The following is a 15400-nucleotide window of genomic DNA, read 5'->3' as shown; positions in this document are numbered from 1 at the left end:
ACAAGCATGCCCATGCATGTGGAGGTAATAGGAGAGCTTTGGGAGTTGTTTCTCTCTTTCCACAGTGGGTTCTAGGGATTGAAGTCAGGTCTTTAGAATTGGCAGCAAGAGCTTTTACTATCTTACAAGCCCTGTCTGTAATTTTTAGCATTATGGAATCGATACTGTAACATAATGTAGAAAAAGAATCCAACTCCAGTTCTAGGGGATCCAACGCCCTCTTCTGGGCTTGTTGAGCACTGCATGCACATAATATGCAGGCAAGACACATAAAATAAAAATAAATAGCCGGGCGGTGGTGGCGCACGCCTTTAATCCCAGCACTCGGGAGGCAGAGGCAGGCGGATATCTGTGAGTTCGAGGCCAGCCTGGTCTCCAAAGCGAGTTCCAGGAAAGGCGCAAAGCTACACAGAGAAACCCTGTCTCGAAAAACCAAAAAAAAAAAAAAAAAAAAAAAATAGATCTTTACATTTTTTTAATTGGGTTCTGTTGTTTTCAGTTTCCAAGAGATACTTCTTACAGTCTGATAAACATTTTTCCTCATTTATATAGTAACCTGTTCTTGTTTTAAAAAATATAAAATCTTTGAGGCAGCTGGGCGTGGTGACGAATGCCTTTAATTACAGCACTTGGGAGGCAGAGGCAGGTGGATCTCTGTGACTTCCGGGCCAGCCTGATCTACAGAGAGAGTTCCAGGACAGCCAGGGCTGTTACACAGAGAAACCCTGTCTCAAAAAAAACAAAACAAAACAAACAAAATAATCTTTGAGGTATCATACTATATTTTCAAAAAATGTATGTGTATAGTTTTGCCTGTATGTGTGTCTGAGCACCACGTACATGCTTGGTGTCTGAGAAGACCAGAAGAAGAAGTTGTATCTCTTAGAACTGGAGATACAGACAGTTGTGAGCTGTCATGTAAACCAGGGTCCTCTGGAAGAGCAAGTAGTGCTCCTAACTGACCATCTCTCCAGCCTGTAGACCAGTGGTTCTCAACCTTCCTAACCCTGAGACCCTTTAATACAGTTCTTCATGTTGTGGTGACCCCCAACCATAAAATTATTTCATTACTACTTCATAACTGTAATTTTGGCCACTGTTATGAATCGTAATGTAAATATCTGATGTGCAATCCTCAAAGGGGTTGAAACACACAGGTTAAGAACCACTGCTATCTCTTTAGCCTGACTATGGAAGTGGGTGCAGGCAGCTCTGGGTGGCCGCTGCTTGGGATCTTTGTGCGTGTGCGCTCGTTGCTGCTTTCGGTTGGAAAGATGCCGGGTCTGGCCGCTGTGGCCAGCCCTGCCCTGCCTGAGGCTCAGGAGAAGCTGCTGAAGCCTTGCTGTGCCTGCCCGGAGACCAAGAAGGCACTCGATGTGTGAATCATTGAGAAAGGAGAAGAACACTGTGGACACCTCATCGAGGCCCACAAGGAATGCAGGAGAGCCCTGGGGTTTAAGATATGACAGGGTGGCCTACTTTGTGAATGAATAATCCCTGAAGAATGAAGAAGATGGAATATTTTGGAAGTTCTTTGATGAACTTTGATAAGTGGATAAAGTATTTATAATTTATTACAAAACAAAAGGAAAGAAAGAAAAAAAAGAACCACTACTATCGACACTAATATTTTATTGTTTGGTTTGTTTTGATGTTTAAAACTTGCTCTTACTGGGCATCTCAGGCTGGCCTGAAACTCAAACTTCCTGTCTCAGCCTCCTGTGTGCTGGGACCACAGCTGCATACAACCACATCTAGCCAGTATTTCATCTGTAAGCAACAGTGCATCCATGTCCTTTCATGGACTCTCTTCTGTTTGCTAGATTTTTAAAAATTACATTTATTTACTTACGTGTGTGTCATGGGGGTGGGGTGTGCATGCACAGTGACATGAATGTGGAGTCAAGGATACCTGTGGAACTCAGTCCGCTCCTTCCATCATGTGGGTCCCTGAATTCGAACCCAGATCATCAGGCTTGGCAGCAAGCACCTCTACCCACTGAACCACCTCAATCGCCTATTCTTGTTTTCAGATTCCCTTGCTATCTGAAAGCAAGGGACTGCTTTGATAACTCCTGTTTCACCGTGGTGGGAGCAGGCTTTCAGTAAATACGGGCTTCCTCCCAGGACCTCAATGTGATGTCAGACCGTATAAGCCTTTTCTTGAAGGCTTTTCTTCTCCTCCGTGGGAGTTATTTGGACTTCTTTCTGCCTAGAGATGAACTTCTGACCACCAACTTTCTTTGGGTTGGGTGACCTAGACCCAGACTTCCAGCTGATTATTTATGTATATTCGCAGTGTGTCGGCCACCTCTGCCTCTGCTGTTGACTTGGACTCCTGGGTCAGAAGGTTGGCTTGTTCCTACCTTCCCCACGGTAAGAGAAGGTAAATCTACCTGCCCTGCTGGTCCTCTTAAGAACTCCAGCTCTGCAAAGGTAAGGGTGACACCACAGACACCCAAGGCCATTTTCTCAAGTCCTTTGGATTTTGTTCACATTTCTGATTGGTCTTGGCAATGGACTGGCTTCAACGTGAACGTGATCAACTTATGTTAGTGAGACGTGATAGGAGTTCTGCCGAAACCTTCTGAAAAGCCAGGCATGGTGATGCATGCCTGTAATACCAGCAGTCTGGAGCCAAAGGCAAAAATATCCTGAGTTCAAGACTAGCCAGGGCCATATAAAAGATTTCAGGCCAGCCTCAGCTACTCTGAGATTTCGTTTTAGAAAACAATAAACAACCCAAGAGTACTGGCTCACACCTGCCACCTCAGCACTGGGAGGCTGAGGTAGAAAGAAGGATCTATGGTTCAAACTCAAGGTCTGCTTGGGCTACAGACCGAGTCCAAGGTCAGCCTGCGGAACTTAGTCTCAAAATACAGAGTAGCCAAGAGGAACTGTTGCCAAGCCTGAGTGTAAGGCCCTGGCTACAATCTCAGTGCGGGGTGGGGCGGGGGGGGGGGGGGAGCTGTGGGGGGCCGGGATGCTGCCTGCCTACTGGAAGCAGAGTTGAGGAGGAATGGGGGACCGTGCATAGATGGCCAAGACAAGTCAGTACTACTGCGCAGGGAGCCCAGGAGAGCCAAGTCTGGCCCTGGAGCCAAGTCTGGCCCCAGTGCAAACTGTGGCCCTCCACTAGGTTCCTGGCTCCAGCTAGAGTTTGCAGGGTGGACCACAACGCCTCTCTCTCTTCCGTACTGGGCATCTGGAGCGAACTGGGGTGATGGTGATAGAGCTCAGTGGAAGGAAGGTTCGGTAAGAGGCCGAAAGACCCTCGGTTCCCACTCTCCGGAAAGGTCCGGTCCTGCAACCCACCCGGACCCCAAGTGCACTCGCCCCGGGACTCTGCACTGGCGCCAGGCTGGGTTCGCACTCCTCTGCCTGGTCCCCCCCTCCACTCGCTCTCATTTGGTCGGCGCCACTGCATCTTGTGTGTGCCGGGCCCGCCCGCACTGCGGGGAACAGGCGCGGAGCCGCCCTGGGCGCGCGGCGCTTGCGGGCCGTGGCCTGGGACGCGCGGGCGGGCGGGATGGCGCGGCTCCGGGGCCGGTAGCGCGGCAGCCGGCACCGGGGGAAAGCCATGGCCCGGCGGCGACGCCGCGCCTGCATCGCCCTCTTCCTGGTGCTGCTCTTCGCCTTCGGCACGCTGATGGGGCTGCGCACGCTCAAGGCCCCGGACGGACTGCCCGCACTGGGCCCGGGCCCGGAGCTAGCGCCCTTCGAGCGGCGTCCGGAAGGGAATCCCGCGCCCGCCCGCGCCCCGGCCGCCCCCGCCGCCCCTCCGCCGCCGCCCCCGCCGCGCACAGCCGCCCCCCGCGCCTCGCTGGGCCCAGCCGAGGCCGATCCCGCGCCCCGGCAGAGCCTGCGCGTCTACTCCGACCTGCACGCCTTTTATTACTCATGGTACGGCAGTCCGCGGCGCGAGGGCCACTACATTCACTGGGACCACGTCATGGTGCCGCACTGGGACCCCAAGATCTCGGCCAGCTACCCGCGTGGCCGCCACAGCCCTCCAGACGACTTGGGCTCCAGCTTCTACCCGGAGCTGGGGCCCTACAGCTCACGGGACCCCGATGTGCTACGAGAGCACATGACCCAGCTCAAAGAAGCCGCCATCGGTGAGTCCCCCTAGCCGGACTGTCCCCCAGCCTCACCCTTCCTTCCTGAACCTCAGCTCTTGATGTCCCTCCACAGGGGCCCTGGTCCCACTCTCCCGGCCAGCCTGACCTCTCACTCTTATCCCGGGGCCTACTGCACACCACTGCCCCTTCCTTCTAATTTCCACTGTACCTTCTGGGCCTGTCTTACCCCCAACAACCCTAGGGATCTTCCACAGGGTTGGAAGTAAGAAGAGCAGCTTTAAGTATGTTGCCCTTCCAGGTTTCAGGAGAGCGGGGATCCTGGTCCCTCAAGCCTGGGGTTCAAAGGAGAGCCGAGGGAGGCCTCTGCTTTCCCAGCAGGTGCAGGGGAGTGCAGCAGCTGTATGGCTGATCTAGCAGGCTTGAGGGTGGGCACACACATGACAAGGGCGGGAGCTTTCATCAAGTGCCCAGCCGGGGTTGCTGGAGAACCTCCTGCATTCTGCTGGCATGGGGAGGCTCACCCAGCTTAGATTTTTGTCACTGAATTCTGCTAGCTTTTAATGATACATCTTGTTATACCTCAAGATGGGTTGAGGGAGAGCTAGCTGCAAGGTCCAGATCCAGGCTTAGTGTCGAATGCCATAATCCTAGCACTTGGGAGGGTGAGGCAGAAAGATTCCCAGTTTGAAGCCAGCCAGGGTTACAGAGTGGGCCGGTATCTCCAAAATAAAAAATGAATGAATGAATGAATGAATGAACGGATAAGGAGGGACTAGGACACACAAAGATAAGGGGTGCGGGCCAGTCTGTCCAGGCTTGCTTTCTAGACGGGCAGTCAGTCAAGGCAAGTGCTCTCTCCCATGGGAAGCACGACGCTAGGACTTCTTCACAAGGCTTTTCTTCAGGTAGGACCCAAGAGGTAGGATTGTGGCTTCCAGGTGAGTGGGCACGGCCACCCTTTAAGCCTTTCTTTTGCTACCCGATGATGCGCTCACTCCTCAGCGGGTTCCCTTGGCTGCAGAACTTCAGCACTGCTGTCGTGGACAGCTCCAAGGCCAGCTAAGCTCTGGGCCCCAGGTCTGTCCCCAAGACCTAGCAGAATCCTGGCTCAGGGTTTTCAGGAATCATGCAGGTGGAGATGATTTCTGAGAAGAAAATACCTGCTGATGGGGGGGGGGGGAGCGGGACGGGGCACACTGTGTACCACTGAAGGGGCTTCTGTATTGTTTAGGAGTCTTGGTTCTTTCCTGGTACCCACCTGGCATGGCTGATGATAACGGGGAGCCCTCAGATGATCTGGTCCCTGCCATTCTGGACACTGCCCATCAGTACAACATCCAGGTGAGTTCAAAAGGTCACACAAGTGCTCATTCTGGAGAATGCCCCTTCTCTGCCATCCAGTTAGTGCTGGGTGGCTGAGGCTGACAGGAATGTAAGTGTGGTATTGGGAGAGGGTCTAGCAGGCTGCACTGTTACCATTTTTAATTTTGAGAAAACTAAATAGGGGACAAATGGAAGACTACAAATATCTTTTTTTATATTTACTTGTATTTTTAAAGTTTTGTATCTGTGTGTGGATATGCACAGGTGTGTGCAGATGCCTGCGGAGGCCAGGGGCATTGGATCCCCATGGAGTTAGTTATGAGTCACGCGACATGGGTGCCGGGAACCCAGGTCCTTTGGAAGAGTAGCCAGTGCTCTTAACTGATGAGCCATCATCTCTCCATTTCTTAAGTAACATAGGTTAGGTTGGAGACACTTGGTCCTGGATCCTGGGCAGGCAAGAACCAAATGAACCTGCAGACGGAATTCTAGACTGCACTCTGTAGTGGAGGACTGTGCTAGGCCTCCGCAAGCAGGTTCCCCTTCGGAGTGGAAGGCTATGTGTGTGGCCGTTCTTCTCAAACACCTCAATAGAGGAAGTCAGTTCCTACATCCGGTAAAAGAAGAAAAATGACAGAGAATCCCCCTTGCCTTCCCGAGGTCACCGCTGGCAGGTTTAACAGATGGTGGCACATTTTCCATTGGCAGAGAATAGGCACATGACTCATGGTGTTCATGATTGGAGCTGACCGAGGTAGAAAACTGAGCACCATCCTGCGGTGACCCCAGAATGATTCTTGGATGCCCTGTTGTGGGACACAGACAAACTTTCACCCTTCATTTTGACCTGAAGGGCAGTGGCAGCCTTCCTTGTGCCCATCCTTGCCAGGCTTTCTCGAACTCGGCCCCTCCCTACAAGCCATGGCTGGGGGCATTAAGTTCTCTGTGTTGTGCTTCTCTTGAATAGTCACCTGATCTGCAACTCCTCTGTTTGACAGGTGGCCTTCCATATCCAACCTTACAAGGGCCGGGATGACATCACTGTCCATGACAACATCAAGTACATCATTGACACGTAAGATGGGACTCTAGATGGAAGTAGGGATAGAAGGGACGGAGGGCCAGGTCAGGCAAGACAGGGTGGAATATATGAATTCCCAGCAGCTGTTGAGGGTCCTGGGAACTGAGTTTCAGGTTCAGTTCTGGGGCCCTGAGTCTTGATCAAGTGTCTCCAACCTAACCTATGTTACTTAAGAAATGGAGAGATAATGGCTCATACATACTTGCAGTCACTGAAAAACTGTTCAGTGCCGACGCATACAGCTATTATCTTTAGCAAAGTTTCTACTTCATACTTATAGTCTAATGGTTGGTGGTGCAGCAGAGCTCCCGAACCAACAAGTGAGAAACCACAGCAATCTATAGTATGAAAAAACCAATAAAAAGCAAAGTGAAGTTTTGTGTTAAGGATGTGCCCAAGAAGTTTTTGTTTTTCCTTTTTATGGTTCTGGAGATCAAACCCAGGGTCCTTTGTATGGGAAGCTTGAGCATGAGCAGGTATCTTATGTCCCAGCTCTCACGGAATTACTTTAGAATGGTGGTGATATGTGCTTCTCTGAGAGGACTTGTCCTGTGTGCTGACATCTAGAGGCTGACTCTTGCTTTCCATGTGTGCATAAAGCGAGTTAGTGGCCACCTGTCAGCTGAGAGAGCCCTCACCAAGAACCAAACTTGTTAGGCACTTTGATTGTGGACGCCACAGTTCCCAGAACTGAGATATGAATATGGTTGTTAAGCTAAAAGGAATGAGTGAGCCTAGAATTCTGTTGTTTTTGAGGCAGGGTCTCATGTAGTTTAGGCTGGCCTTGAGCTCTTAGGAAGCTACCCTGAACTCCTTCCTAGTCTTCTGTCCTTAGCATCTCAAGTGCTGAGGCCACATGCATGCACCATCATGTCTGAGGCCCTGGATTCAATCCCCAACAAGGTATTTTATTTATATGTATGTGTGTGTCTGTATGTACCCAGAGGCCACAAGAGGAAGCTGGAGTTACAGGCATGTTACAAGTTGCCTAATGAAAGTGCTGGGAACAGAACTCTCCAGCACAATAGTTCTTTTAAAAAGTATATTTAAAAGTAATTTTAAATATCATATTCACTCTTCCTACTCTTCTCCCTAGCTCCTCCCAGATCCATCATGCATCCCTGTCTCCACACTGTTTTTTTTTAAAATAAGTCAGCTCAAGGCTAATAGGGTCTACTTACTGAGCTCCAGGCCACATAGTGAGACCCTGTCTCAAATAGTAAAATAATAATGGTAAGTTAGTTCTGCAAAGATCTGAAGAAAAGGAGAAGATTCTAGGCAGAGAGAATTGGCAGATGGAATGTCCTAAGATGGGGCAAGGTCACATAAAGGTTGGTAGAAAGGTCAGTTAGGGAATGGAGTCTGGTGAGTAGTGGCAGGAATGAAAATAGGTAAGTTCAGATCACACAGGGGCATCCTTACAGGTCACAGTAAGGAGTGGTCAGATCAGATTCTATAGCAAGGCACCAATTAGGAGATTGCTGCCCCAATCCAGACGAAGATGTGGTGGCCTGGCTTGGGAGAAGAGGCTTAGAGATGGATGACAGGTCAACGAGGGCTGGGAATGGAGGCAGGTTAATACTTGAAGGTGTAAGTTCAACAAGTAACCTGCTGAATCCTAGACTGTGAGCACAGAAAAAAAGATCTCCCCCATGGCTGATCTTTCGACTGTGCTGGCTTCTCACAACCAACTCAAGCCTCTCCCTCCTGCTCCTTAGGTATGGCTCCCATGGTGCATTTTACCGTTATAAGAACAGCATGGGCAAGAGCCTCCCACTCTTTTATGTCTACGACTCATATCTGACATCCCCTGAGGCCTGGGCCCACCTCCTGACACAAAACGGGCCCCACTCGATCCGCAACACTCCCTATGACGGGGTCTTTATAGCACTGCTGGTGGAGGAGGGCCACACCCATGATATCCTTGCAGCAGGATTCGATGGAATGTACACCTACTTTGCCTCCAATGGCTTCTCCTTTGGCTCCTCCCATCAGAACTGGAAAGCTGTGAAGAACTTCTGTGATACCAACAACCTGATGTTCATCCCTAGTGTGGGGCCTGGGTACATTGACACCAGCATCCGGCCCTGGAACAACCACAATACTCGGAACAGGGTCAACGGCAAGTACTATGAGACAGCCCTGCAGGCGGCCCTGACTGTGAGGCCTGAGATCGTCTCCATCACCTCTTTCAATGAGTGGCATGAGGGCACGCAGATCGAGAAGGCTGTTCCCAAGAAGACGCCAACCCGCCTCTATTTGGACTACCTGCCTCACCAGCCCGGCCTGTATCTAGAGCTGACCCGCCGCTGGGCAGAGCACTTCGTCAAGGAAAAGGAGCAGTGGCTGATGTGAGGGGCAGTACTCAAACCTCATTAGGTCACCAAGCTGGTTCAGCTGAGGATATAGACACACACTAGTCCCAAGTAGCAACTGGGTGCTTGTGGGTGGGCCAACTAACTCATGTAGAACAGAGCCTGGCCCTTGGACTGGTGGGCTGGGGTGATGAAGCAAGGCTTGATGGAGGCGGCTGGCAGGAGGCTGCACACGGCTCAGGGCAGCTCCACATCCTTTAGCTTGCAGCTGCGGCAGGCTATATAGTGGAGTTGCCAGCCACTGTGCTTAAAAGGGTCTCAGGGTTCTGAGCTAGCATGCACCTTACTTCCTTTGGACAGCCTACAAATCCTCAGGCACCTTCCCACATCTTGCTGAATACAGGGGACCGTATTCGGCACTTCTACAAGGGGACTTTGTTTAAGGTCCTTCCAGGAGATTCCTGCCCCATTATCAGGAAACTGTGCATCCACACTCATACTAAGCACCTTACTTACTGTTGGGTACTGGGGCATCTGATCAAGGTCCCCTTCCTGAAGCTTACAGGATCTTGCTTTGGTGTAGCCATGGAGCTGGCACCTTGGCTGTTCTGCCCTTCTTTGCAGCTACACCCAGGCCTGGTGTTCAGCTATTTTCCTCCAAGAAAATACCACTGTGGTCCAGAGCCTTTCCCAGATGAACAGAGCTGCAGAGAGGACTAGGTCACTCTCCCTTCAGCTGTCTAGGCTGGGGAGGCCACCCACTAGGGCCATTTTCAGGGCTACTGTGATTTGTATTAAATAGAAGTATTTGCCAGTACATATTCCTCTTGCGGCCCTCATAACTGCTGACCTCTAGGTCAGTCTGTGACAAATTAGTGTATGGCTGGGCTGGCTACTTTTAGCACAATAGAGATGGGTTTGCTTAAATGACGAGTTTATGTAAGATTTCTAGAGGGACCTTAACAAGCCAGGACTTATTTATAAACAAACTAATGCTAATTGCAAGGATCCTTGTTAAAGTAAGACCAATGGAACATTTTTCAGCAAGATTCTCAAAACACACTTGAAAATGTTCACCGAAACCACTACTGGTTTACAGGCTAAGGCTGAGCCACGACTCTGGAAAATGGTAGCAAGTGGGGGAGGATGAGGTGGAATACAAGTCATTTCAAGGACAACCAGCCCACTGACCGACTAAACCCTGCCTGACAGATAAGCAGGGCTGGCCACCCAGCCTGTAGCTTAGTTGGGAGGGCTGGATCTAAGCAGCGCTAATTTCATCTCCTGCACACAGAGCTTGGATGCAGCAAGGCCAACAGGAAGGAACAGACATCCTCAAAGAGACTTAACTAAGATCTTCTGAAGGCTAATCTACATCAACAGCCATAATGCACATATACACCTTGACCTAAAATCCTACCCTAAGGAAATAGCTCAAAAGAAAAATAAACCATTGACAACTGTTTGCAGCAGCATTTTTTAATAATAAAGAAAAATACAGCTTAAATACTCAAAAATAATTATGTAGACTACTTGGCACACCTATGAACAAAGAGAAAAGGCTTCTGAGGAAACAGTGAAGCTAAATAGATTACACAAAGAACTATATGATTTATTTTATCAATAAATAAATAAGAAAGTCACTGGCCGAAAACAGTCAAGATTTTCTTTTCCAGTATTATTTCACGTGGGACCCCCTAGGGTAATTTCCCTAAAATGACCCCTCTCTGGTACCCAGGAAAGCTGTCTTGGGCTCCTTGACTTTCCTGCATTGGTCCTGAGACTTCTAGACTGCATTAGTGCTTCTAGCTGGCCTGACACGAAGTGCCACTGTCTCCAGAAACAACTCTTAGTACAGTCTAGTTCTACACTCAATTTACTGTCAACTTAAAAAGTGAGGCCTTAAAATAATAAGGCTGCTCTAAATTCTTAGAGCATACCTTCGTTCAATTTTTGGTTGATATATGATTCTACAAGGCTCAACCTGCAGCTTCTGGCCTACAGTGTTCAGAGAGATGTTCCCTAAAAAGCCAGGCTACCGGTGTAGCTCCAGGAGCCTCTGCCAATGAGGCCTTGCCAACCAGTTAGCAGACACATAGTATCCAGCATGGTCCTTGGGTCCCCCCAAGTTTCATGAACAGGACCCCTGCGAAGGAAGCAGCCCATATTTCTGTTGGAGGATGGCTGTAGTGGTTTCCAGGGCACTGAGGAAGACACAGAAGGCAGTTACAGTCTGCCCACTAATGATTACTATCCCATGCTCTGTTCATCAAACTTCATGAATCCTAAAAATCAGCCATCTCAGCAAATTTAGTCCCAGCCCACTGCCCACCTCCATGTGGTGGCTCTCAGTGCCCCCAACCAAGGCAAGATGGGAATGAACTCTGCCCATCAAAGCTTCCGTTTCTCCAACCTCCTTCACATATCCCAGTGGCACAGAAAAGAACCTTACCAGCCCGGGCGAATAATGGCAAACTTTCCAGGCTCAGATAAGTCAACCACAGTAGAGCCGAGGCGGCACTCAGGGCTCTGACTATCCCCAATTGGCCCGCCATCAATGACCAAGGACAAGTGAGGCCAGAGGTCTTGGAACTCCTGAAAAAAGGGAAAAGAAGGGTATGGCCATATTGTTACCCTGCACACATGGCTCACATTTAAATCCAGGCATTTCCTCTAAGCAGAAGAGAAACCTCTTAGTTATGCTCAGCTGTGTCAAAGGAACAATTAACACCCAGTCTGCAGCCGGCTTAGGTAGGCACTCCAAGTTACATCTGTCAGAAAGAAAACCTTAATGTACCAAAAGGAAATCCTAATACTACAGGGGCTGTGGAGGCCTAGGTGGCACATTGGGTATGAGCCCAGAGATGGGCTTTAACCCTGGACTTTCTATCATATCTATGTGATGCATGAAACTGCTTCATCTAAGTTCCTAAAGGGAGAGGGCCAGCAGAGGTGACTAAGAGTCTTTCCAGCTCTAGCAGCCAGATCCTAGACCTCAATGGAAGTCAAGAGGGTGGACTTGGCAAACACCCCCCCCCCCCCCCGCAGTACTCAGTCCTTGGGTTGTACTGTTCAATGAGCTAGTCTTTCTGTCCTCAGTGAAGAGTCTCCAGTGCATTTAAGCCAGGGTCTTGGTGACAGGGGAATCATAAATACCGGTTACCAATAAAACAATGACTGTGCTGGCCCAGGGTTGTTAACAAGGTAAGAACTTACCCCTCTCCTCTGCTAACACCCCCACCCTGCTCCATACTGGTACAGCTACCAAGAGCAAATAAAGCAGGCACTACATTTCCAAGGCCCCCTCACTTAACTGTACCTAATTTAAATATAACAACAGAGAGTAAAGTTTCTTTATGCTCATTTGTTCTAAACCACATAGCCAAGACAGGATTATGATGATTTTATCTCAGGCCTATCTGGCAAGCAGAGATAAGACAATAAGGTCAGGAGTCAAAAATTGGGTGTCAAAGCTACACAGAGAAACCCTGTCTCGAAAAACCAAAAAAAAAAAAAAAAAAAAAAAAAAAAATGGGTGAGGCCAGGTGTACTGTTATAGATCCAAAAATGGGGAGGCCTGAAGATCCTGAGTTCAAGAGCACCTTGAGTTACAGTATTAAGACCCTGCCCTGAGCCTTTAAGTCCAGCACTCAGGAAGCAGAAGCAGTTCAAAGCCAGTCTGTTCTATATAAGGAGTTCCAGGGCTACATAGTTAAGACCCTGTCTCAACTTCCCACCCCCCAGTCCCTGCCACACACACATAAAAAAGAACTGGCAAAAAGTTGGGACTGTCACTTAATGGCTTTGTGACAGAGAAGTGAACTAATGTTTTAGTGTCCCAAGTTCTCAGCACTGTTATCAAGTCTCTGACAGCTACAGCTACTCCCTAACAAGACTGTCTTTACTTCCTATAATCCTTTCTTTCTTTCTTTTTTTAAAAGACAGGGTCGTTCTAAGAAGTTCTAGAACTCGCTCTGTAGACCAGGCTGGCCTCGAACTCACAAGAGATTGCCTGCCTCTGCCCCCGAAGTGCTGGGATTAAAGGTGTGAGCCACCTCCCTCCCCCCCCCCAGCATCTCTTTAATTTATTACTATATATACAAAGAATACACCTGTTCTTCCCTGGCCTCTCAAGATAAAACATTCCAACACTTAAAAAAAAAAAAAGTTTCTGGGGGCTGGAGAGATGGCTCAGCAGTTAAGAGAACTGGTTGCTGTTCCAGAGGACCAAGGTTCAATTCCCAGCACCCACAAGGCAGCTCACAACTGTCTGTAACTCCAGTTCTAATCTGACACCCTCATATAGACATTCATGCAGGTAAAACACCAATGCACATAAAATGCAGATTTCTGAGTTCGAAATCAACCTGGTCTACAGAGTGAGTCCCAGAACAGCCAGGGCTACACAGAGAAACCGGTCTTGAAAAAACAAACACACACACAAACCCCAGATTTTCTTGTCTTGGCCTCCTAGTGCTGGCATTACAAGTATGCCCCACCTGCCCCCTTCAAGACTCCTTCACTTGGATGCCCTCCTCTAAACCATGCCAAATAGGTAGCATTCTCACTGCTGAACCAAAGGCCCAAATTTCTGCCAGGCAATTCCAGGGCAGCGTCAGCCTTACTGGTTCTGAGGAAACAGTAGTTTAGCCTGCTGGGGCCAATTCTCACCTCAACACTCAGGGAGCTGGCCTGGGAGCTGAGATTGGCACTGGTGAGTGCAAGTGGTCCCCCAAACATTTGGGCCAAGTCCTGCATGAAGGCATGGTTGGGGATCCGGATGCCAACAAGCTGTGAAGGAAGAGGAAGAGGGAATGAATGGGAGGAAGGTTTCAAGGGCTGAAGAAGTCTGATTCAGACCACAGGGAAAGCCGAGTGACTCACAGGAGTAAAGGGGTTCAGGTCTTTGTTGAGCTCCTCGGAGCGCTGCATCACCAGGGTCACTGGTCCTGGCAACAGGTCCTCCAGGAGCTCCTTGGGTACGCTCACCTGGCAGTACCTGGAGGCAAAAGAGCACAAATCCAAGCCCTATCACCCTGGTGGACCTTTCCTGGACTGCAGGCAGAAGCATGAAAGGGGTCCTTTGGGTGTACTCCCAACCTCCTCTTCCTCGGAGCTCGGGCACAAGGCAGGACTCCAGAGAAGGACCCCGGGCTTCAAGTCTACACTCCTGTCTTGGAGACAATCACCACAGGTTGGGACAACACAACCTCCAACCGTTTTATCATCTGGAAGACTCTCTAGTTTCTAAATCGTCACTGTGATGCCTTCTTCCCGCGGGCTTCCCCGCCGCACATCACCACGGCACCCAGAGAACAGTGCCACGCTGGCCTAATTCGGCGCTGCGACCAATGAGTGGCACTGTCGATCGGGGAGCCTGGCACGCGTTAAGCGCTCCCGACATATTTCCAGTTCCGGATTCCTCGGTGAGCCAGGACAAGCCCCTCCCGCCCTCGGCGCCTCAGTCTCCCAAGCCTGTCACCGGAAACCCCTCCCGCGGTGCCGCCCCCAGCGGGGCCGGGTCGGGGCGGCCTCACCTGTAGACGTCGGCCACGCGGCCCAGGCACACGGCCAGCGGCTTGGCCTCGCTGCGGCCCTTGAGGCGATACACGCAGCCCAGGGCCGCCGAGCAGCTCGCCGAGCAGGCCAGACCATACAGCGTGTCGGTCGGGACCGCCACCACGGCGCCGGCGCGCAGCTCGGCCACGGCGGCCCGCAGCGCCTCGGTCCAACCGGAGCGCTCGGGGCTTGCGGCCTGCACGGCCCCGCTCCCCGGGAGCCGCAACATCCGGGCCCCCGGGACTGCCGGAGCGGGCGCGGGCGGGCGCAGGAGGAGGCAGCTGCGGCCAGAGCCCGCCGGCCCGTCGCTCAGCCCCATGCCGGCCGCCACCGCGGCCCTCAGCCCCGCACACGGACGCGCAGTAGACATCCGCCCAGACCCGCTTCCGGGAGGAAGTGACGCACGCGACCAGCTTCCGGCCCCCGAGGCTCGGCCCCGCCTCCGCGCCGGGCAGCTTAAAGGGACCGCGACCCCCAGGCGACTTGAAGGAGACCGGTGGGGACGGGGCGGGGCGCAGCTTAGCGGAGCCTTCGCGCGGCGCCGGGGCGGGGGCGGCCGGCAGGGGGGTGGTGGTCGGGCGGCGATGGAGTGGGGCCCGGGCGCAGGCTGGTCACGGGGGTGAGAGCGGGCCCGCGGGGCGGGGGGCTGGGGCCGCGACCTCGCGTCGCCCAGCGCCGGCCCTGACGCCATCTCTCTCCCGGGCAGGGAGGCTGCCGGCGTGGACCGTGGGAAGGCGGGGCTGGGGCTCGGCGGGAGGCCACCCCCGCAGCCGCCCCGGGATGAGCGCGCCCAGCAGCTGCTGGACGCCGTGGAGCAGCGGCAGCGGCAGCTCCTGGACACCATCGCCGCCTGCGAGGAGATGCTGCGGCAGCTTGGCCGCCGGCGTCCGGAGCCGGCTGGTGGCGGGGTCAGTGCCCACTCCGGGCTGGGCCTGGGGAGGTGGGGTGTGCCCACTGACTACACTGGCCAAACTCGCCCCCGCCCCAGAAGGGGGGTGGAAGAGCACCCCCCACCGCTCTACACGTAACCTCCTTTGATC

At 51.8% G+C, this 15400-nt stretch overlaps 2 protein-coding genes and 1 pseudogene across 2 annotated transcripts; 2 read left to right on the top strand and 1 right to left on the bottom strand.

The window, feature by feature from the left end:
* Nucleotides 1-1274: 1274 nt before the first annotated feature.
* Nucleotides 1275-1608, top strand: LOC143271694 (cytochrome c oxidase copper chaperone pseudogene; annotated as a pseudogene).
* Nucleotides 1609-3484: 1876 nt separating this feature from the next.
* On the top strand, nucleotides 3485-10266 carry Maneal (mannosidase endo-alpha like). The gene is made up of 4 exons (XM_076565048.1): nucleotides 3485-4118; nucleotides 5314-5423; nucleotides 6404-6480; nucleotides 8205-10266. Exons 1-4 carry the CDS (start codon nucleotides 3581-3583, stop codon nucleotides 8839-8841), a joined length of 1362 nt encoding a protein of 453 aa, XP_076421163.1. The 5' UTR covers nucleotides 3485-3580; the 3' UTR covers nucleotides 8842-10266.
* Yrdc (yrdC N6-threonylcarbamoyltransferase domain containing) lies at nucleotides 10265-14853 on the bottom strand. Its single transcript, XM_006980081.4, has 5 exons — nucleotides 14339-14853; nucleotides 13686-13800; nucleotides 13473-13592; nucleotides 11254-11396; nucleotides 10265-11005 (listed from the first exon to the last, which is right to left on the bottom strand). Exons 1-5 carry the CDS (start codon nucleotides 14728-14730, stop codon nucleotides 10933-10935), a joined length of 843 nt encoding a protein of 280 aa, XP_006980143.3. The 5' UTR covers nucleotides 14731-14853; the 3' UTR covers nucleotides 10265-10932.
* Nucleotides 14854-15400: the final 547 nt, after the last annotated feature.

Source organism: Peromyscus maniculatus, chromosome 2 (genome assembly GCF_049852395.1).
Source record: "Peromyscus maniculatus bairdii isolate BWxNUB_F1_BW_parent chromosome 2, HU_Pman_BW_mat_3.1, whole genome shotgun sequence".
Taxonomy (NCBI): Eukaryota; Metazoa; Chordata; class Mammalia; order Rodentia; family Cricetidae; genus Peromyscus; species Peromyscus maniculatus.
Note: the sequence above shows the minus strand (reverse complement) of the source record. Positions and strands in the feature narration are given on the sequence as shown.